The 22,310-nt window shown below is 41.5% G+C and overlaps 1 protein-coding gene across 2 annotated transcripts; it reads left to right on the top strand.

Annotated features, from left to right (window-relative positions):
* Positions 1–4,508: 4,508 nt before the first annotated feature.
* Positions 4,509–20,623, top strand: Slc19a3 (solute carrier family 19 member 3). Of its 2 annotated transcripts, XM_047545743.1 has the most exons (6): positions 4,509–4,643; positions 12,239–12,390; positions 14,849–15,662; positions 17,086–17,278; positions 18,798–18,939; positions 19,645–20,623. In XM_047545743.1, the coding sequence occupies exons 2-6, from the start codon at positions 12,241–12,243 to the stop codon at positions 19,801–19,803; spliced, it is 1,458 nt and encodes a 485-aa protein (XP_047401699.1). In that variant the 5' UTR covers positions 4,509–4,643; positions 12,239–12,240; the 3' UTR covers positions 19,804–20,623. The 2 variants fall into 2 exon arrangements, with proteins under 2 accessions (XP_047401699.1, XP_047401700.1); XM_047545744.1 differs by lacking the exons at positions 18,798–18,939; positions 19,645–20,623 and adding an exon at positions 17,606–17,646.
* Positions 20,624–22,310: the final 1,687 nt, after the last annotated feature.

The raw sequence follows: 22,310 nt of genomic DNA, 5'->3' as shown, positions 1-22,310 counted from the left end.
TGCATGACTATAAACAAGCATTATTTCACTCTGCACTCAGTTATTACAGTTATGGAGCTGTAAAATAGCTTAAACATCCTGTAGTTTCTCCTTGAAGCAAAACTTCTTCCCACCAACCACCACTCTGTGCCTTTGACCAAGGCCCACACTGCATTTTCATGGCTAGGTTTGGTTGGTTGACTTTCTATCAAAGCTGGCCACCACTGTTTTGTGAGTTTGTTAGGAATATATGCAGAGCATACACATAATTAGGGTGGTGATGGTTAATTCATCAGAAAATGCCTCCTACAAGTAAAAGGAACCATACTCTCTCAGTGATAAAGCAGTAACCACAGCGTGGGATTCCTGGTCATTCATTTCTACTCTTGCTGTGGGTTTGATCAGAAGCAGGACTCTTCGACCAGTTTACTGAACATCTGAGCCTAGTTCACACCTTTTGAAGTTGTGTGAAATGCTTTGTTTTTAGCAAGATTTTTTTTGTGGAGTGGTGGGGACATAAAGGATTATTAGTGGATCATAGGGCACCATACTAGTTTTCTGAGAGCCTAAGTCACTTACAGAAACTAAATTAGATAACTTTAATAATAACATTCAAAGGAAAGCATTTTTTATTTGTATGCCCCTCTAGTCATTTGTGTTACAGAAACACATGAATCTGTTTTTTTTATTAGCTATGAAGCTTTAATTATTGCCTCATTTATTAACTAATAGCAAATAGATGTGCATGCAATCAAGTAGACCAGTAAGAAATAAGAAAAATTCAAAATTTCATTTAAATAAAATATTTTCCTTGGTCATCAATTACAAGAAAATGTTTTTCAAGAATATTTATCAAATCCATGCATTTACCAGCAAATGCCATAATTTTCATTCTTCTTCATGGCTAAGTATAACTTCATTGTGTATACATAATCACATTTTCTTTATCCAGTCTTCTATTGAGGGACATTTAGGCTGGTTCCATAACTTGACTATTGTGAATTGTGCTGCTATAAACCTTAATATATATGTATCTCTATGGTATGCAGATTTTAGTTCTTTGGAGTAAATACCAAAGAAAGGGACAGCTGGGTTATATGGTGGATCCATTTCTAGTCTTTTGAGGAATGTGCATGATACTTTCCAAAGTGATTGCACTAATTTGCAATCCCACCAACAGTGTGTAAGTGTATCTTTTACCCCACATCCTCACCAGCATTTATTATGATTTGTAGTTTTGATGATTTCCATCTAACTGGAGTGGGATGAAATCTCTATAGTTTTGATTTGCATTTCCCTGATTGCTAAGGAGACTGAGCATTTTTTCATGTATTTCTTGGCCATTTGCATTTCCCTGATTGCTAAGGAGACTGAGCATTTTTTCATGTATTTCTTGGCCATTTGCATAGAATTAAATGTCTATTTAATTCTTTTCCTATTTGTTGGTTTATTTATTTTTGTTGTTAAATTTTTTGAGTAGTATATATATGTGTGTGTGTGTGTATATATATATATTCTGGATATTAATCTTGATCAGAAGAGGAGTTGGCCTAGATTTTCTCATTCTGTAGGCTTTCTCTTCACGTTCTTAGTTGTTTCCTTTGCTGTGCAGAAGCTTTTTAATTTGAAGCCATCCCAGTTATTGATTCTTGGTTTTCTTCCTTGAGCTTTAGGAGTCTTGTTAAGGAAGTCGGTGCTGCGCCAGTATTTTGGTGTGTCAACCCTGTTCTAGCAGTCGCAGTGTTTCTGGTCTAATTTCTAGGTCTTTGATCCACTTTGAGTTGGTTTTTGTGTAGGATGATAGATGAGGATCTAGTTCTATTTTTCTACACATGGATATTCAGTTTTCTACTGTCTTTTCTCCAGCATATGTTTTTGGCACCTTTGGCAAGGATGAGATGACTATATCTATTTGCACTTGTCTCTGTGTCTTCTATTCTATTCCATTGGTCTCCATGTCTTTTTTTGCCAATACCATGATGTTTTTGTAATCATATAGCTCTTCAGCACAATTTGAAATCAGGTATTGTGAAATCCAGCTGTTCAGTGTTGCTGTGTTATATGTATATGTGTGTGTGTGTGTGCGTGCACGCACACACGGGTGCACGTGTACGTGAGCTAGAAATTGATCCTGTGGTCTTAAACTTGCTATGCAAGTACTGTACTACTGAACTATAACTCCAGCCTTGCTGTGGCTATTCTGGGTCTTTTATTCTTCCATATGAATTTTAAGACTGCTTTCTCTAGTTTCATGAAAATATTGGTATTTTGATGGGGATTATATTGACTGTATATTGTTTTTGGTAATATGGTCATTTTAATAATATTTGTTCTGCCTATCTAAGAATATGGGAATTCTTTTCATATTCTAAGATCTTCTTCAATTTCTTTCTTCATTGTTCTATGATTTTCAATGTAGACATCTTTCACCTCTTTGGTTAGATGATTTATTCCCAAGCAATTTCTTTTCTTTCTTTCTTTTTTTCTATGCTGTAGAAAAACTATTGATTTTTGTATATTGATCTTGTATCCTGCTACTTTGCTGAATTTGTTCATCAGCTCTAGAAGCCTCCTGGTGGAACATTTTGGGTTTTCTAAGTACAGAATCATGCTTTTAGCAACACAGGAAATTTGACTTCTTCTTTTCCTATCTGTATCCCATTGATTTCCTTCTCTTGCCTGATTACTATAGCTAGAATTTCAATAACTATATTGAATAGGAGTAGTGAGAGTGGACATTCTTGTCTTGTTCCTGATTTTCGAGGAAATGCTTTTGGTTTTCCTCTGTTTGGTATGATGTTAGCTTTGGATTTGTCATCTATAGCCTTTATAATGCTGAGGTGTGTTTTTCTATCCCTACATTTTCAGCATTTTTAATATCAGTAGGTGCTGAATTTTGTCAAAGACTTTTTCTGCATCTATTGAGATGATTGTGTGATTTATGTCCTTGCTTCTATTTATGTGATGAATTGCACTTATTAATTTACACAGGTTGAAACAACTTTGCATCACTGGAATGAAACCAACTTGATCATGGTGTACAATCTTCACAATGTGTTTTTGAATGCAGATTGCTAATATTTTATTAAGACTTTTTTGCATCTGTGTTTCAGGGATGCCAATCTGTAATTTTCTTTTCTTAATGTGTCATGATGAGCAAGGAAAGAGAGGGTGAGAGTGTAAAATAGTGTTGAAGATGGATATATCCAATTAGTACAGAATTTTACATACTTTTTTTTTTTTTTTTTTTTTTTTTTTTTTAAAGCCAGGGTTAAAGGCTTCAGGGTTTTTGTGGTGTTCCTTGTCACCTAAAATCTCTTAGGATGGTTTGATGGAACCTCCGAGGTTGGCAGAGTAGCTTGTGTTCTGCTTGGAATGACTTGTCCCAGGGGCCAAGTGCAGGTAAGCCTGCCCTCCGTTGGCACGACGCCCAGTTGAATCTGTAGCTGAGGAGGGTGCCCTGCACTTGTCCTGGAGGTTGCGACTCTGAAAGACCTTGTGGATCCAGCCGGTGAAGCATGTGTGCGCTCGTTTGCTGTTTCCCCGGCACACAGCCCGAGTGTAGGACCCCGTTAGCCCCAGCACGCTATCTTCACGGTTGCAGATGCTGCTCCTCACTGCTCGGGTGACCCCGTGGGTCTGAGTCGCCAATGCTTAATCTCTGTGGAGTGTCGTGCGGGTGTCTTGCTCTGAGCCTGACTGTTCTGACTCCTTCGCTTAGGTAGATGTCCCCGGGTAGCCGGTTCGAAAAATCCCACTCCTTGAGTCCCAGTGCGTAAGGGGCGCGCGCGGAGTTGACCTGAGTCCCGGGAGAATTTCCCCAACTCTGGACCTTCCAAACTGGCAGAAGGTGGCGGCTGCACTTGGGAATCATCGAGCTCAAAGCCACCCGATTCCATCATCCCGCCTTCTGACTGCGAGTCTGACTCTCCTGTTCCCGCACAGGTTTGGGGGCTGAGGACTCGCAGTTCCAGTTAGAAAGAAAAACAGGGGAGCAGGTGGAGACTGCTGGACTTTGTACATTTTGAAAACAGGATACACACACACACACACACACACACATATATATAAGATATACATACACATATGTATATATACTTTTTTATTTTTTTAAAGAGAGATCTAAGACACAAAAAAGCGCGGAGACCTGGCTCCTCCGTGCACACCAAGGTGGACCCGGGTCCTAGCCCTCACCGTCTCGGCGGGAAGTGCAACTCTGGTACCGAGGCAGGAGTCACGAGAGTTTGTTGCACAATATTTAACTCTTCTTTCTGCTCAGACTCAGTAGGTGTCTAATGGTGATGTCGGAAGTTCTTGGGACCTTTGTGATTCTTTCTCCCCCACCCCCTGCACTCCGGAAGGGAGTTGCCCCTCCCCCAGGGAGCAACCAGGTCTCCGGGTGGAGCTGTGGACTCTGTTTTTTCCTTTGGGATTCCAAAAGAGGGTGGTTGCTGAAGGGCGTGGACAGGGGCCTTGGAAAGGGGTTGGGAGACCTTGCTGGGCAGGTCGGTTCTGAAGGAGGAGAGACTCCAGACAGATGAAGAAGGGACACCGTGACTGGGATTTGCAGCGACTGGCAGCTGGAAGGAGTAGAAGTTCAACTGGACGTCAGGAAACCAGTCCTGAGTACAGAGAGAGAGAAATTTAGGGCACAGGAGGAACAGGTAATTGATTCTCTCTGAGTTCATTTAAAGAATATTCTATGTGGCCAGACTAGTGAGACTTGTTAACCTGTCTCAGCTTTGATTTATGGGCACTGTTTCCATTCTTAACCTTCTGGGACAGACCCAGACTCAAAGATCTTGCTCTGTTTTCTGATTATGTAGAAGTCTTGCCCTCATCTGAAATTTGGAATTAACCTTTGTCATTGTACCAGTAGCAAAAGTTCAGACTGAGAGTGTTGCGCACAGGAAAATGGTTTGGAGGAGGCAGAATGGGGTGCATTTGCTTAAATTGAGGTGTTCTTCACATATGGTCTAGATAGAGATTTTAAGTATATATAATTGTATATGCCCATGTAACTCCATCCCATCAAAAAGTAGAATATTTAGTCAAACCAGAAGTTTCCCTCATCAGTCTGTGACCCCCAGCCTCAGAGATGACAGTTCTAATATCAGCATAAAGTACTGTAATTTTGTCTGAAGCCTTGATATAAATGCAGTCATACAGCATGTCCTTTTTGTGTCTGAATTCTTTTAGGAAGCATAATGTTTGAGATTCATTTGTTGTGTTCCATGTATCAAATAATCTTTGTCGAGGTGTGATTTGCATATAATAAAATGTATACTCTAAGAATGCAGCATGGGAGGTTGGACAGGTGTTTGTAACCATCTCCACAATCAAATCACAGAGCCTCTTTATCACCCCCAAGAGTGCCCTGTGCTCTTCTGCAATCAGTTCTTCCCGACCTCTTACTCCAGACAACCTCTGGTCTAGTTTTTACCATCATAGATTAGTTTTATTTGCTTTAGGACTTTATATACATTTTTGTGTCTGGAATCTTTGGTACAGCATCCCGTTTTCAATATTCACCCAAGTTTTTGAAGTAGTGCACTATTTTTTATTGCTCATTACTCTTAGTTGTTAAAATATACCACATTGTGTACATTCCCCATTTAATGAAACTTCAGTTGCTTCTTGTTTTTTTACTGTTATGAATATATGAATTTTCTTGGATAGACTACAAACGATTTTCCAAAGAGTTGGTACCGTTTTACATTCCCACAAGCAGCGTATACAAATTCAGTGGCTCGACATCTTTGCCGATATTTGGTTGCAGGTCTTTTGTGTTTAGCCATGCTAGTGGTTGTGAGATGTTCTCATTGTTTTAAGTTATGATTCCTGATGACTTACCATGTTTTATGAAGCATTTAGGTCTTTTTCTCATCTTTTATTATTAAATTGTAGGACTTCATTATCTATTTTGGACACAGATCTTTTGTCTGATAGTGGCACTGTGTTTTAAGTGTTCAGCTTCCCTTAACATTTTTTAAATAGTATCTAGATGAACAGTTGTGGTTTTTTTGATGAAATCCAATCTCTCCCCCCCCCCCCCCCCCCTCTCTCTCTCTCTCTCTCTCTCTTTTTTCATTTACGTTTCATCCTTTAAGTTGCCTGGATCCCTTACCCAGGCCCTCCTCCAGCAGCTTGCCTGGGGTTAAATGGACTGCAACTCTGCTGTATTTGGATGTTTTACTCAAAGTTAAATTCCCTATTTTAGTAATAAGTTGGCGAAAAGGAATGATTGTCAACTCTGCCATCAGCTAAAAGCAAATACTTTCGTTTTTAGTAATCAGACTTTTAGTTTGCTTCTGTCTGATGGTCTTGACTGGCAGCATCGAAGGCTGGAAAGGTGGACTCTTTGGAACATGTAACTGCTATGAAATAGGCAGTATTTGGTCATCTTCCCAGGTTTCTCTCACAAGCTAAAACTTGGAAGTTCCTGAGTGATAGGAGTGTTTGTGTTATTCACAATGACCCTGGATAACTCTGAGGATTGCTAACGAGCTATCTTAGAGTGAGGCCCCTAGATAGCCTCAGGATAGAACGAGTCACTAGAGACCCAGTGATTACAGGTTAGAGGTCTGAACATCAGGAAGTGGATGTGGATGGGCCTGGAGATCAAGCTCTCAAAACTCTTGAATCCATAGCTTGGAAGAGCTGGTTGCTGAACACGTACGGATACTGGTGGGCTGGCACCCCAAAAGGACGCTTGGGAGCACGGTGGCCCCCATACCTCCTCTTGGCCATTCCTTCATCTGCCTGCTGATCTGGAACCTTTGTAATATCCCTTATAAAAAACCAACAAACACCAGTGGTGCCTGCCTATAATCCGGGGACTCCAGAGACCGAGGCAGGAGGATCCTGAGTTCCAGGTCAGCCTGAGCAATTTAGCCAGACCCTGTCTCAAAATAAAAAATGAGAAGGGCTGGGATTAGCTCAGTGGTAGAGCAGCCCTGGGCTCAATCTCCAGGGCCAGGGGAGCAGGGGGGAAGGGGGCAGTAAACATGTTCCCCTGAGTTCTTTGAACCATCACAGAAAATGCACTGAATCCAAGAAGTGGGTAATGGGAACCCCAGTTTATAGACAGTCTGTCACAAGTATAGGTGACAACCTACTGCTTGTTGTCTTGTGGGACTGAGCCCTTAACCTCGGGAATCTGACACTATCTCACTTTCTACAAGTGGAAAGCGTCAGGATTGGGTTGAATCGGAGGACACCCAGTTGGTGTCCAAAGGGGATTGCTTGCTGTGAGGGGAACACCCGCACACCTCTGTCACGGGGCAGTGTTCTGAGGTATGTGTGCAGAAGGAATAAAACAGCTCATGTATTCCTTCCCTAACAGACACTGGCTCCTTATGCCTTGGGGCAAATGACATCTTTTGCATAATGTCTCTGGCTCTGCTGCCCAAACTCTTTGGAATTTAGAGGCTGTGAGGTTCATTATTATTTTAAATGATCACACTGTTGCTCTGTTTAACTGCATAAAACTCTGGGGAGGAAGGTGAAGATCGGGCACCCCCCTCAGGCACCCCATCTCTAGAGGGCTGGAGCAATTAGTTGAGAGGGGCTGGGCTGGAACTGGGTGGAGACTAGGGATTCTAGACAGTTTCCTTCTACATTATTGGCGTCTGGGTTGATTCCGATAGTATCTTCTAAGCAAATGTGGAAGAGGATTTGAAGAAGGGATACCCTTCCACCATTCTACTGTCTTGGAAGGACTCTGTCAACTAAGGCTCCTCCTTGACTGGAAAACCCTCCTCCATACCAGAGATTCCGGAAGCCTTCCGGTGCTGCCAGTTTCTGCAGTTTTTGAGTTTTAATAGTTGCCTATTCTACACAAATGGAAAATATGCCTAGAAAGATCTGCAACCGTGGAGTTTTTTGTGTATACACACTTATGCACACACATTACCTAAGAGTTAGGAAACAAGACACTGTCCGTATCTAAAATGTAGACAAGGTGCAAGTTGACTTTGGGTCCCAACTAAGCATGTGTGCTTCCCCCAATACGTGTGTGGTCAACACCTGCAAATGTTTATGTGCACACTTATGGGAAGAGCTTAATTCACACAAAACTCTGTAAGCTAAAGCTAACCAAAGGAAACTCAGCAATAGAGTTGGTAAATGGGTTCTAACCTTCTCTGGTAACTCACTCCTGAGATCCTGGCAATGAAAATGAAGTAGCCTTGTGCTTCTATCTTCAAAAAAGAAAAAGAAAGCCTTCTTTCCTCCATACCACAGAATTAAGATGGCACATGGGCATGTCTTGCGGTCAGTAAAAGAATTAAGTTGCTGGGCGCAGTGGCACACGCCTCTAATCCTAGCAGCTCAGGAGGCTGAGGTGCGAGGATCATGAGATCATGAGTTCTGAGCCAGCCTCAGCAACTTAGCGAGGCCTTAAGCAACTCAGTGAGACCCTGTCTCTAAATACTAGTATAGAAAAGGGCTGGGGATGTGGCTCAGTGGTAAAGTGCCCCTGGGTTCAATTCCTGGTAACAAAAAATAAAATTAAAAAGAATTAAGTTAGTTTCAAATATGGCATTTTATTCCTTACTGAAAAGGAAGTGGTTCAAAGTGGAAAAAGCCAACAACATGGTAATCATTGGAATAAAAGAGAGGAGAAAAAAATGATCTCTGATACCAAGAAACTACAAGCATGTAACAGGTGACATAAAAAGAAATGTTCCTAAGGTAGATGAAAACAAAACTCGTAAGAAGCCACTCCAGGCAAACTCCAAATCAAGTACAAATAGATCTTACATTCTATAGGAGATGGAGAAAAATGCTGAGCCCCTTACAATGAAGTAGCCTTAGCTATCCCAGCAAGGAAATTATCATTCTTCAAGAATTTCAGCACCCTCATCTCCTAAATGGGAAGCAGCAGTAAAACGTGTGGCCTTGTGTGGGTATGTGGAAACAGGCCCAAAATAGACAGAGAGGACTTGGATATGAAATTGTAGAGCATGGAGGGTCCCTGGTGGGACAGAAGTGACTTTTTTCACAAGAAACGGTTACTCTTCCCCTAGCAGAAAAAGGAAAGAAAGCCAGAGGCACTGAGATTTGTGCTGGTTTTCACATCAGAGCTTGGGCTTGGACTCAGTTTTTCTAATTCCAGCTTCACTAATCTTTCCTCTTACCTCGTATCCAGAAAGCCCAGCTGTATCCTCAACATTTCAATTTCATTGCTTTAAATAGTGTTTTTCAGATTGTGGCGTCAAAGAGATCCAGTGAGCTACAAGCACATTTTTTTAATGATGCAAACAATATTATCAGAAGGCATTTCAGAGTATAGCTAAGTTTTTCCTGCAAATTCTGTTTGGGTTAGCAATATGTAAACATACATATGTGATCACTATATACGCTAACATACTGTGGGACACAGTCACTGGGTTAAAAGTTGCAGAGAGCCAGGTTCGGTGTGCATGCCTTTAATTCTACCAACTTGGGAGGCTGAGGTAGGAGGATCATAAGTACAAGGTCAGCCTCAGCAACTTAGGAAGGCCCTGTCTCAGAATAAAAAATAAAAAGGGCTGGGGGATTTAACTCCATGGTAGAACTCCCCTGGGTTCAATCCCCAGTGCTGGGGAAAAAAAATATATATATAAAAATAAAAGATGATGACAGATAGGTAATGATTTCCATGCATTTGTGAGACCTTTAGCTACAAGCTCCCCAGAAGGAAAACTAATGATCTTGGTGCAGTCCAGGTTGCTGTCCCATTTTACAGATAAGCAACTGAACTGCAAGGCTCTTGCAGAATCCAGGCCTTCCCTGGCCTTTCACTGATGCAGCTAGAAAGGGAAGCTCACTCAGGAACACCAGACAGCACTTGTTTTTACTCTCAGCAGGGCAGGGGTTGGGAGTGGAGGTAGTTAGACCCTCATCCCCTCTACAGGACAGCCTTCCCCAGCTCCCATATCCTTGCCTATTCTGAAAATCTACCATCTTTCCCCACTCTTGACCAAGCAGGCTATAGTTGTTTGTTTATTCCATTCATTCAGCGTCTTCCTTGAGGGTCTGCTATGTGTCTGGCTCTATTTGAGACACTTAAGATACAACAGTGAACCAGACAACAGGCCCTGCCCTCCTGGGGCTTACATCCTATAGGCATCTATCATATTTTTCTGCTTGACTTTCACAACTCTATCTAGTTGGGCAGCAGTATCCAGAGCATAAGGAAACAAACAGATAAGTAATCCAGGGTCTTTTAACAGCCAGTGACCGTGGGAGTAGTCCTAGGTTTCTGAGACACATGGAGAAGATGACTTGGAGTTGGTGGTCGAATCCATGGTCAGCACAGATGGACAGAATGTTCCTGATGTAGAGTCAGCAGATGCCACCCCATCAAGACCACCCTTCAGAAGACTTTAGTAATTGGCTACTGAGGATGTCCTTTCCTATAAGGAGTTCCCAGAAAAACCAGCAGCATCCAGGAAGAAGAGAAAACCCTGAGATTTCTGGTGTGAGGGAGTGAGCAGAGGTTAGTCAACCTCGGCCCTGGACAGAACTTTACATTGTCATCACTGTTCACCGTGATCACAATCCTAGTTCCAAAATCTGATCATCTTGTTCTCTTCACTGTGTCTTAAAAATGGTGTTTACCTTCTTTTACTTAAGAAAAAAACAAGATCCATCTGTGTTGGAGCCCCTTTGTGACAGCAGGGTGGGTAGCAAGCTGTGGCGTGACTCGGCAGGATCCTGCACCTGGACACCTGGAGTTCCACCCAGGAGACTCGTTCTTCTGGAAGAGCACCCTTTTACCTCTCTCTGGCCCACTTTCAAACTGTTAGTGCCTCTGGAAGCTCTCTAGATGAAGCCACGCTCTCTAGTATGGACATGTTTGTGAAAACACTTCCTTCCCTCACTGTGAACAGAGGTTGTCTTTGGGTTACTACCAGCAGCAGAGGGGGAGGGGTGTCAGGAATGAGGCCAGTGGAGTGGTGAGAGTGTCTGATGGGAGCTGAGGACACCTGGCTTCAGATCTTGACCCTATTGTTTGAATTCAGTCATTGGATATCTTGGATCTTCCACATAGTCACCTAAGAATCAGGGGAAATGGTGTCTTTTATAGTTGCTAAGAGGATTTAATAAGATAATATACAGAAAAGTCTCATACAGAAGGTTAATTTCCTTCCTGTAAATATTCTCAGAAGTTCACTACAGTCAGGAACACCAAAAATATGTAAACTTTATGACTACGTTTAATCTCAGACATGAAGGAATAAGAATGAGTTTTCTCATGTACACTGCAATCCTCAAGGCAAAGCAAATGTTTTCAAGTTCAGTCACCATAAAATAAGGTCGGTTTTGTTTGTTTTCTGTGTAGTGACTAATGAAAACTTCTTGTGTTATATGTCAGAAGTTTGAATTTCAGGTAATTTCTATAGTAGGAAAAAGTGTTAAAAATTAATTACCTACCTGCCTGCATTGAGTGGTAGTTAATTAATCCTGAAACTGTAGGATTGGAGAAGAGCCCAGTTATGAGGAGGAGTGAAGAGCTAGCAGTGTGGCCAGTGGTGGAGCCCTTGCCTAGCATTCACAGACCCAGCACTGCAAAAAGTAAAATTAAGAAGTAGTAACCTAAGAAGCGATGCCTTCCATCCCAGCAGAGTTGGCACCAGTGACGAGAGACAGCAAGTCAGGTCTTCTTCCAGTTTAATTTTTAAACTGAAGAACTGTAAATTCTTAGAAGATGGGATACCCCTGACAAATATCTTGGGTATCTATTACGTGTCCAGCAAAATGCTAGGCCAGTGGAGTGTGGTGGAGAGGTGACTGGATGAGCACATGCCTTTCCTGGTGGAGGGTTGGGTTAGTTCCATCTGTTCTCTTGGACATGCCTCACCTGGCATGTAACCAGTTCATCAGCCAGCGTTTCACTTGCTTGCATTGGTCCACTGCTTATCAATAACTTGTAGCTACTCATAACCATTATGGCTTCCCCCAGTGCAAATAAAAAAGAAGGTAATTGATAGAGGAGGGCATGACCAGCTCACTGAACAACATTTGAGAGAAGCTATTCATTATTCACCTCTTTGTTTCAACACAAATGGATGAAACTCTATCCCTTCATAAAACATTTAGAGGGTCCTGGGTTGGAGCTCAGCACTTGCCTAGCACGCATTGGCTCTGGTTTACGCTCCCCAGCACCTCAAAAGAAAAAAAAAGAAAAGGAATAATTCGCTTTTTGTTACATCCTGGATGCCAAAAGGAATAAATATTACTTAATTTTTGCTTTTTTTTCCCATTTGATTAGCCATGGAGTGTTTGAGAACTTCACCAGGCAATTCCTGGATTTATCCCACCGTGATCCTCTGTTTATTTGGATTTTTCTCCATGATGAGACCCTCAGAACCATTTCTTATCCCATATTTATCTGGACCAAGTAAAAACCTGACCAGCACAGAGGTGAGTTAATACACACACTTATCTCAATGGAGTTCAGTTCTGCAGGACTCCAACAAGGACATAGGGTCTCATTTAATTTGAAATAAGAATACTTTGACATCGGTGAGTCCCATTATCATAGTACTCTTCACACAATGAAGATGCTCTTCACTCCTCACATCTGCAAAACTGGGCAACCTGTATAGGAAATATTTTAACTTTTGCAGAGTCCTGACTTTAATCTTAATGCACAGGAACCTTTCAGATCTCCATTGACTTTATACTACTTTCCCTAAAAAAAGGTCAGTGTTCTAGTCCTAGTGAACTGCTAGGCTGCTCAGTATAAACGAGATCTAATAAAAACGTTTCATACACTTACGCATCACATAACAATGCTAAAGTCAATGAAGGATCCCACACATGATGGTGATCCCATAAGATTGCAACGGAGCTGAAAACTTCCTTTCAGCTAGTGATGTCATAGCAACTTACGTTACAGCGCAATGCATGACTCGTGTGTCTATACTGATGTGGGTATAAACAAATCCACCATGCTGCCATCCATAGAAAAATATTATGTATACAATTGTGTACAGTATATAGTATTTATTTACGTATTTATTTATTTATTGCTATGGATTGAACCCAGGGGTGCATTACCACTGACCTACATCCCCAACCCTTTTTTTATTGTTTACTTTGAGTCAGGGTCTCACTAAGCTGCCCAGGCTAGCTTCAGACTTGAAAGTCAGTGAGATCATAGGCATGTGTGTGGTGCCTGGCTATAATACTGCTTAATGATAATAAATGACTTCCTGGATTGTGCAGTTACCATTTTGTGGCTTTTAATCACTGTTTTAGAATATACTCCTACTTGTAACAACACAAGTTTACTGTAAAGCAGCATGCCAGGGACCACCAGAAGCCCACATGCCTGTGTGTTTTTATGTGTATCCTGGTTCCACATCTTTTGACCACATCATTTTCTCTTGAGTTTGATTTCGTCTTGTGCTATTTTGTTCATCATGGCCAAGAGCAACAGGCTACACCATATATATTCCACATACCTAGGCACGTAGTCGGCTGTGCCGTCTGGGTTTGTATAAGGACACGAAGAAAATTGCTCAGTTTTGCATTTTTCAGAATATTTCCTCATTGTTAAGTGACACGTGGTCATATTTCTTTAGGGTTCTTATTCAGTTTTAAAAAACTATTTAGTAAGGGCTGCAGTTATGGCTTAGTGGTAGAGTGCTTGCCTAACATGTGCGAGGCAGTAGGTTTGATCCTCAGCGCCACATAAAAATAAATAAATAAAATAAAGGTATTGTGTCCATCTACAACTGAAAAAAAAAAATTAAAAATAACAACAACTCTTTAGCAGCAGGTGAGACATTAACAGCTGTCTCTTCCAGCACTCCCTCCTTTCCTAGAAAGCAGAATTCTCTTACTTAAATGATCCGCATCTCACTGGGCGTGATCATGTGTGCCCGTAATCCCAGCAACCTGGAAGACTGAGGTAGGAGGATGGCAAGTTCAAAACCATCCTCAGCAACTTAGTGAGACCCTAAGTAATTGAGCAAGATCCTATCTTAAAATAAAAAGACCTAGGGACGTAGCTCAGTAGTTAAGTTCCCCTATATTCAGTTCCGGGTCCCTGCTCCCTGCAAAAGTCTCTTTTTCTTTATAATGAATGCAACCAAAAAGGTACCCACCAGCTAGAAAAGTATCCTGGGTTGGCTCTACCCTCTCCAGCCTCAGCCGTGAAAACGCTGTGTGGAGTGTGTGTCTCACCCTGGAGGACTGATTGGTGCTGGCTTATTGGTGGTCAGGTGGCAAGGCAGAAAGCCAAGCCTGTTCTGCCAAATCACTAGGGAGCGGTTTCAGCTTCGCTCAGACTGCAGAGGTCTAGCCAACCCAGGAGCTGGGGGTGGTAGTGATGCCTGTAATGCCAGTGAGTCAGGACACCGAGGCAGGAGGGTCCCAAGTTCAACATCAACCTTCGGAATGTAGAGAGACCTCAGAGGCAGAGTGCCCTGGGGTTCAATCCCCAATACTTGGGGGGTGGGGGGAGGAATGGTGTTTCTTTGTGTTTTGTTTTGTTTTAGAACTTGGAAAACTCAGGGAGCAGGGGTAGCTTTTAACAAATTCACTTAACTGTATATATTATTAAAACTTAAATTTCACATCAAGTTCTGACTGCCCACTCTCCTAACATATTCTACAGGGATATAGCTAAGTGTATAAAATAGTTGGGACTCCCGCCCCTCCCCCACTTTTTTTTTTTTTTTGGTGGAGGGAAATGTTCTGGTTGTTTTTGTAGCTCCAATGGGAAAAGAGAATGTCTTTTAGAGGTTTCCTTGAAAATCTGTTTCCAGTCATGCGATTCCACAGAAGATCTGTGAGCTACAGAATCTGAGCTACACCCTGCAGGTCCCCTACAGATGCCCGGGGCTTGTGGTCTTGCCGTTTTGCTTTGCAGATCACCAATGAGATCCTTCCTGTTTGGACCTACTCTTACCTGGTGCTGCTGCTCCCGGTGTTTGTCCTCACGGATTACGTGCGCTACAAGCCGGTCATCGTCTTACAGGGGCTAAGCTTCATCGTCACCTGGCTGCTGCTGCTGTTTGGCCAAGGAGTGAAGGTCATGCAGCTGGTCGAGTGCGTCTATGGTTTGGTGTCGGCCACCGAGGTGGCCTACTACGCCTACATATACAGCGTGGTCAGCCCAGAGCACTACCAGAAGGTGAGCGGCTACTGTCGCAGTGCCACGCTGGTGGCCTACACGGCGGCCTCGGTGCTGGCCCAGCTCCTGGTCTCCCTGGCAAACGTGTCCTACTTTGACCTCAACGTCATCACCTTGGCCTCCGTCTCCCTGGCCTTCTTTTTCTCACTCTTTCTACCAATGCCGAAGAAGAGCATGTTTTTCCATGCAAAACCCAGCAAAGGAGCTCCGCAGAAGACACCAGGACAGGCCGCTGTCCTAGAAGAAGCCGGTAGGAGTCAGGAGGCCGCCCGTCAAGAATCAGGCACCCTTTCCCGGCATCTGGAGGAGAGCCAGCCCAGCAGCCCGAAGCCAGGAAACAAGGCTTTGAGGATCTGTGTGCAGTGGTTCCAGGATTTGCGGGAGTGCTACTCCTCAAAGCGTCTTTTCTACTGGTCCCTGTGGTGGGCTTTTTCCACCGCAGGTTTTAACCAGGTTTTGAACTATGTGCAGATCCTGTGGGTCGACAAGGCCCCCTCCCAAGATTCCTCAGTCTACAATGGAGCAGTAGAAGCTATTGCAACATTTGGAGGTAGGTAAACATCACTCTATCTTCCTTTGCTGGGCTGCACTTTAAATTCATTTCTCTGGGTACTAAACTTTTCCAGAGTGGTAAATAATTAGCTCTGTTCAGAGGCCTGATAATTTTTTTCAAGATTGGAAGGTTCTGGAAAAATAAGGAGTATCATAACCTTTTACGTAATGCGTTATGTCTAGCTAAAAGTAATTCAAAGAGCTCAGATCCAAACACTTAAATTGCAGTTGAATCCCTCAGACTCCATTTCATCCTTTGGACAAGTGTGAGTGTTCCCTGTTTTCTCGGAGGTGTTTTTTTAATATCAAAAGGAAAAAGACTTGCCTAAGTAATGAGTTTTTATTAATTATTTTATAAAATACATTAAGGCTTCCAAAATCTCACTGAGAGTCTAGTTAATGATCTAACTAGTACTCATCCTAGTAATTCTGTATACCAACAGTTTTCAAAAGTAGTTTTTTTTTTTTTTTTTAATGAGGGGTGAAAGAGATATGAGAGTCAAGACTCTAATATCAGAGAGAAATCTGCCTTTGAAGTTTATTCTACATCCTTGTAAATGGAAACTTCAATGCCAAATGAGGCTTTGAAGTTATTTTTTGGGAAGTGAGGTTTTTCCACACCCTCAGACAAAATGTTTTAGAAAACTCACATGGTCTCTGTTTTATTTTTGTCTACCTTTTCGGGGCTCAAGGTTCACTCCCCAAAACTGATTGTGTTTACATTGGCTCACTGAAATGACTGCTCCTACCTTCCAAATTCTTGGGGGAAATTGACCTTTGTAGACATGGCCCATATTTAGATCACAGGTGGGAAAATTAATTGATCAATTTCAGTCATTTGAAACTTAAATGCCTTTTACTTTGTTAAATAGAACCACAATTACTAACCCTGATTACCGTTGGTGATACAGTCTCTTAAACCCTACAAATTAATAGAGATCTTTTCATCCAAATGTTAAGCATATGAGGCAAGCTGGGAACCTATCTGGTACAAAGGACTGAAAAACTGTACAAGAGAAGGTAGAGAACAGGTCAGCAGGGAGGCCAGGCCCTCACAGAGCATTTATTGGTTTCATCCTTTTCTGTCCTGTGTGTTGTGGTCAGTGCAGCCTTGGTGTGTGGTTTCTCCTTGCACTGCTGTGGGTAGGAAGCTTTCTGGACCCTCTGCCTAGTCTAGTGCCTGGAGTGCATTAGATACTGATAAGAAGTGTATGACCAAGTAAATTGAGAAAATAGGAAATGAAAAGAGAAGAAAACCTGGATGAAAAAGGACATCTTCACTTAGACAGATCACACAATTTTTGTGAAAGCAAGGTATTCATTCATCTTTCAGAAATGCATGAGAGCTGGGTGTTTTTAGGTAGTCGATGGTTCCTGTGTGCAATGTCAGTATGTTGATTTTCCCCGTGCTTCATTTGCAGGGGCCCTGACTGCCTTCGCAGTGGGTTATGTGAAAGTCAACTGGGATCTGCTGGGAGAGCTGGCTCTGGCCATCTTCTCCACTGTCAGCGCAGGGTCTCTGCTCCTCATGTACTACACGCCCAGCATCTGGGCATGCTACGCTGGCTATTTGTTGTTCAAGTCCAGCTATATGCTTCTTATAACCATAGCAGTGTGAGTATTACCAAGCACTTTTTCCCACTCTTTTCTATTCCTGAATTTCCTCTGAGAACTTCAGAATGATTTCAATCAATTACAACACTAAATGTAATTGCAATATTAAATCACAATATTGAAATCAATTGCAATATATAGTGATTGCAATATTAAATTGAAATATTAAAACTACTAAATTTTAAACCCAACGCAACCAAGTCATCTTGCCATTTAACTGTTCGCTCTGAATTTTGCTCAGATTAGTCACTCAGGAGAAAAGCTCTGCTACCGTCTAAATCACAAACGAATACAATGTCTGGTTTCAGTGATTTTTTTTATTTCCAGCAATTCTTCATGATAAAACAGAAACAATGACACATCATCAGGATTTTATTTTTATTTCCAACAATTTTCCATAATAAGGTATAGTGTGATTTCATTTTAAATGCCTAAGTTTAGATTTCATCCCTAATCTCATTGAGCTGCTTGAATAATTCTAAGCACATACTTTTCTGTGAACCATATATTCTCAGGAAAGTTATAAAAAGTTGGATACTGAAATAAAGTAGATACAAAGATGAAAAGAAATGTGATTGCCCTGATACATGGAAGCAAATGGCGTTTAATCATTTCTTAAAGAAGATCTCTGGTATATAGGATTTCCTATAATCTTCACATTTATTTTTCAAGGATATGTTTTAGAAAATGATTAAGGAATGAGTTGGTTAGTACAAGTCTAGTTAAAGCTGAATACAGGAAATGTGCTTTGGTATTAACTAAAGAGATGAGAAAAACTTGAATTTCAAGGTACATAAAAAAGTTGAGAGTTTTATCAGATTTATTTGTTTTTCCTTGTGAATAGTCTTTGATAAACAATTGACAAAACAGTGAAGTAGAGTAGCAGGAAAAGCATCATGAGACAAAGGAAGGAGAAGAAACTAGTTGGCAAGTTTTCCTGTGTTTTCCTGTGGCTTAATGGATCAAATTCATGTTTTGAGTTTTTTTGTTTGTCTGTTTTTTTCCATTAAAAAAAATTCAAAGCCCAAAGCCTTTCACTTGCATTTCAAAGAATTTTAAAAATCTATTTAATTAAAAAATTAAATGCAGATTCAGTCAATTGTCCAACCACTCATGATCTGGATCTTCTAAATAATGATTCCCACACTAAACTTTGTCAATGCTGGCAATTGACAGTAAATGAAATGATACTGAAAAATGTGTTCCCCAGATTGGGTAGTCCTTGCATTTTCTTAAAAATTCACTGGGAAACAGTATCTAAAAATCACATGACAACCAATATTTTCATGTTACGAGAATTTAAATCATTCAGGCTTAATTTTTAGAAAGCACTAAATTGGAGGAATTTTCCTGTTATCTTTCATGACATTTAATCCCTTTACTCCACCTGTCTGTGTATGCTAAGGGATTTAGACACGAAGTATATTTAACAACACCATTTTCTCTCCAGTTTCTATCTTTGGAAGAAAGAATCCCCTGTTTCTTGTGGTTAACATACTTGTTCAACATTTCATGGTAGATTTCAGATCGCAGTGAACCTTAGCGTGGAGCGCTATGCCCTGGTGTTCGGAATGAACACCTTTATTGCCTTGGTGATTCAGACTGTCATGACTGTGATTGTGGTGGATCAGAGAGGGCTCAACCTGCAAGTCAGCACGCAGGTAAGCGCCTGGACTTCTGTTTTCCTACTAATGTAGTTTCTGGGGATGTAGAATAACTAAGTTGCCTTCAAAGTTCTTCACCAACTAGCAATATTTTGATTTCCTGAATTCCTTGACTAGGCAAACATAAAAACACACAATTCCTTAATTATATTAAGACACCGTGTAGGTCGACATTTACTTGGGTAAGAGAGGTAAGAAATAGCCTCAGGGTCTTAAATTCATCCTTACAGATAAATGCACATAAGTCAGTCCTGGTGGCATAGGCCTTTAGTGCCAGCACACAGGAGGCTGAGGCTAGAGGATCACTTGTTTAGGAGTTTGGGTAACATAGCAAGACTCTGTTTCCAGAAAAAAAAAAAAAAAAAGGAGTTTGAGACAGTACAATGCACTATTCCAGCTTCCAAACCCAGACACATAGATAGATCAGTGGGATCTAATGTGTTTTCTCTGTTGATAACAGTAGCTGGGATTTGAATCTAGGCAATCTGCTCCAAAACCGGTGATTCTGATCCCTGCATTGCTTATGTTTTCACACCTGCTTCTTCTAAGCTAGAAGAGGGAATTGTCTCATCTACATGGCCCATCCTCAGATCCTGGGTCTCATTTACCCCATAATCCAAACAAATGGACAGCATCATTCCCTATTATCAATGACACAGGTGTTCAGATTTTATATGTGGCTAATTATTTGTTTTTCTCCAGTTTTTAGTTTACGGGAGCTACTTTGCAGTCATTGCTGGAATTTTCCTAATGAGAAGCATATACATTCTCTACTCTGCCAAATGCAAAAAGGAAGTACAGAGTCCAACTCAGCCACATCCAGAAGAGCCCAGTAGCAACGTCATGGCAACCAAGTTCTGACCTTATTAGATCAACTGTGATGGTTTTCAAATCGGTGAATGGGAAGGCAGGATTCTGAGAAGGCTAGCTTGAGATGTGTCGCCACACGTGGACTCCAGTGAGTCTTTCCAAAACCACAACAAAGCCTCAGCTTTAGAGCAGATGTCTGTGAGCCCAGCTGAGATGTGTGTAGTCAGCAGGACTCATCCCAGATGAACAGCCCATGTTGGGGACTCCCTTGAATAGCAATAACTGGAAATTCTAGTTCCAGTCACTTAGAAGAATGTGCAAACAGCATGGAAACAAGCCCCAAGGCAACACCAGCCACCTTGGATTGATGTTCCCCCTAGTGAGCAGACATACTAACCGTGCTGACCCTGTGGCTTGGCTTGAATGCGTATCAGATCTAGGTCGGCAACACCTGGGACATTCTTGGTCCCCTGAACCATTTTTCTTCCTTCTCCTGTAAGTGTATCTCTGTTTTAATTTTGCAGTTCTCTGAGAGAATAACAAGATTTGGTCCCATTTCTAGGGGCTACTCTTCAATTCTGAAAACAGCATTATTCATGAGCTATGATTTGGTATTTTTGCCATTTTCATTTTTTTCATGATTATTTTTCATTTTGTGCTCTGCTGAGCTTTGTGTTGAAACTACCTCAGGAATAGCTCCAGATACCCCTGCTTGTCCAGAGCAAGACAATCACATCAATTCTCAGTGACCTGGGAGAGGCAGCGAGCCTCCTCCCCGTCATGATCCCAGAGAGGTGTAATGCTGCATCAGTGCGATATCTAAAATAGAACACCGTGCAAGGAATTTCCAGGGGTTTCTAACAGTATTTATAAAAAATAAACATACACTTGGGGAAATTAAACACCTAATTTGTGTTTATTTATTTCTATTTTTTTTTTTTTTTTTTTTTTTTTGGTGCTGGAAATTGAACCCACAGCTTCATACAGGATAAATGTGCGATCTACCACCAAGCTATACCCCCACCCCATAAACCCTTAATTTTTTAAAAATTACTTTTATTTGGCTTTTAATATTTTACAGACTGCATTTTAATTCATTGTACACAAATGGGGTACATAATTTCATTTCTATGGTCATACACAATGCAGAGATTGTGCTAAATAAATTGCATCTAAATTTTTTAGAATCCAGCTTTTATGTTGGAATTCTGCTGTAAGTTATCTGAACATCCATCATTTGGAACTTAACAGTGGAGATTATGTTGAGCAGTCAGTCACTGAGAATAAAGAACACTTGTTGAAGATTATTTCAAACCTACTTCACTCCAAATCTCAAAATTCTTTCACTAGACTGAAAATAAGATTCAGCCCCGAACCCAACGCAGCAGCTCCCACTTCTCCAGTTTTACTTTCCATACTTTCAGGTGTGTTAGCAACAGTCTGGTAAGTAGAAAGTTCCGGAAATAAACAGCTCCCCAGCTGAACTGCACGGTATTCCAAGTGCCACAAACGAAGTCCTGCTCTTCTCTCTGTCCTGCCCGGGACAGGGATCATCCCTTGGTCCAGCGTATCCATGGGACTCACCCGGAGTCACTCAGAAGTTCTCTGCATTTTCAAATCACCTTTGGTGGTTATCTGGGTGCCTGCGTTCAAGCAACCCTTATTTTTCTAAATAATGACCTCAAAGTGCCAAAGTAGTGATGCTGGGAATTCAAAGATACTGGAGAGAAGCCTGTTGTCGTGGGGATGTGTGCAGAAGGAAAACTATGCATGCAGGTTCCAGGCATCTAGGGGGCCTTAGAGTGTATCCCCCAGGGACAACAGGAGAATGGGGACAACAAAGCTGATGACTTCTACACTTATTCCAAGTGTAGTGTATAAGCAAAAAAGGATGGAAGGTGTTAGCACAATTAAAAAAGAAAACAAATCAGAAACCAAAAAGTTAGAAAGGAAGAGGCAAAATTAGTATTCCAGAAGTTGTAATCATATCACCAAGAGTCTTGACTAAAAATCAAGATGGTATAGACAGTAAGTATGTGGAAACCGACAGTTTTCATAATACGGCAACTGTGGAGAAGGTCTGAAGAAAGAAGACCCGGGAACTCTAACCACAGTTATCCCATAGTCAAAAGAGTTTGGGGAAGTAATTTAGTTTCATAAAATATAACCAAATTGATTTCTAATGAGGACATTCCAGTAGCCAATCTACTTACCTGCTGTCTCAATCTTGGATCACTGCCAAAATCTACAAAGCCTCTCCTGGGCTGTTCATATAGTTATCATCTTTTGTTGTTTTTGTTGTTCTTTTTATACATGACAGTAGAATGTGTTTTGACATATCAAGCATACATGGAGTATCACTTCCCATTCTTATGGTTGTACATGATGTGTAGTTACACTGGTCGTGAATTCATTTATGAACATAGGAAAGTGATGTCCCATTCATTCTACTGTCTTTCCCATTACCCTCCTTCCTTCCCCCAATGCTGCTCCTGTCTGATCCAGTGAACCTCCACTCCTCCCTCCCCCAGTCTATTTTGAGCAGCATCCACATATCA

This window comes from Sciurus carolinensis, chromosome 3 (assembly GCF_902686445.1).
Source record: "Sciurus carolinensis chromosome 3, mSciCar1.2, whole genome shotgun sequence".
In the NCBI taxonomy this organism is placed as follows: domain Eukaryota; kingdom Metazoa; phylum Chordata; class Mammalia; order Rodentia; family Sciuridae; genus Sciurus; species Sciurus carolinensis.
Note: the sequence above shows the minus strand (reverse complement) of the source record. Positions and strands in the feature narration are given on the sequence as shown.

What these genes read in the sequence shown, in the direction of transcription:
- Slc19a3 (XM_047545743.1), top strand. Translation starts at nt 12,241, where the DNA reads ATGGAGTGTTTGAGAACTTCACCAGGCAATTCCTGGATTTATCCCACC. An exon ending in AAAACCTGACCAGCACAGAG is followed by an intron (nt 12,391 to 14,848) that starts GTGAGTTAATAC and finishes TTTGCTTTGCAG; the next exon opens with ATCACCAATGAGATCCTTCC. An exon ending in AGCTATTGCAACATTTGGAG is followed by an intron (nt 15,663 to 17,085) that starts GTAGGTAAACAT and finishes CTTCATTTGCAG; the next exon opens with GGGCCCTGACTGCCTTCGCA.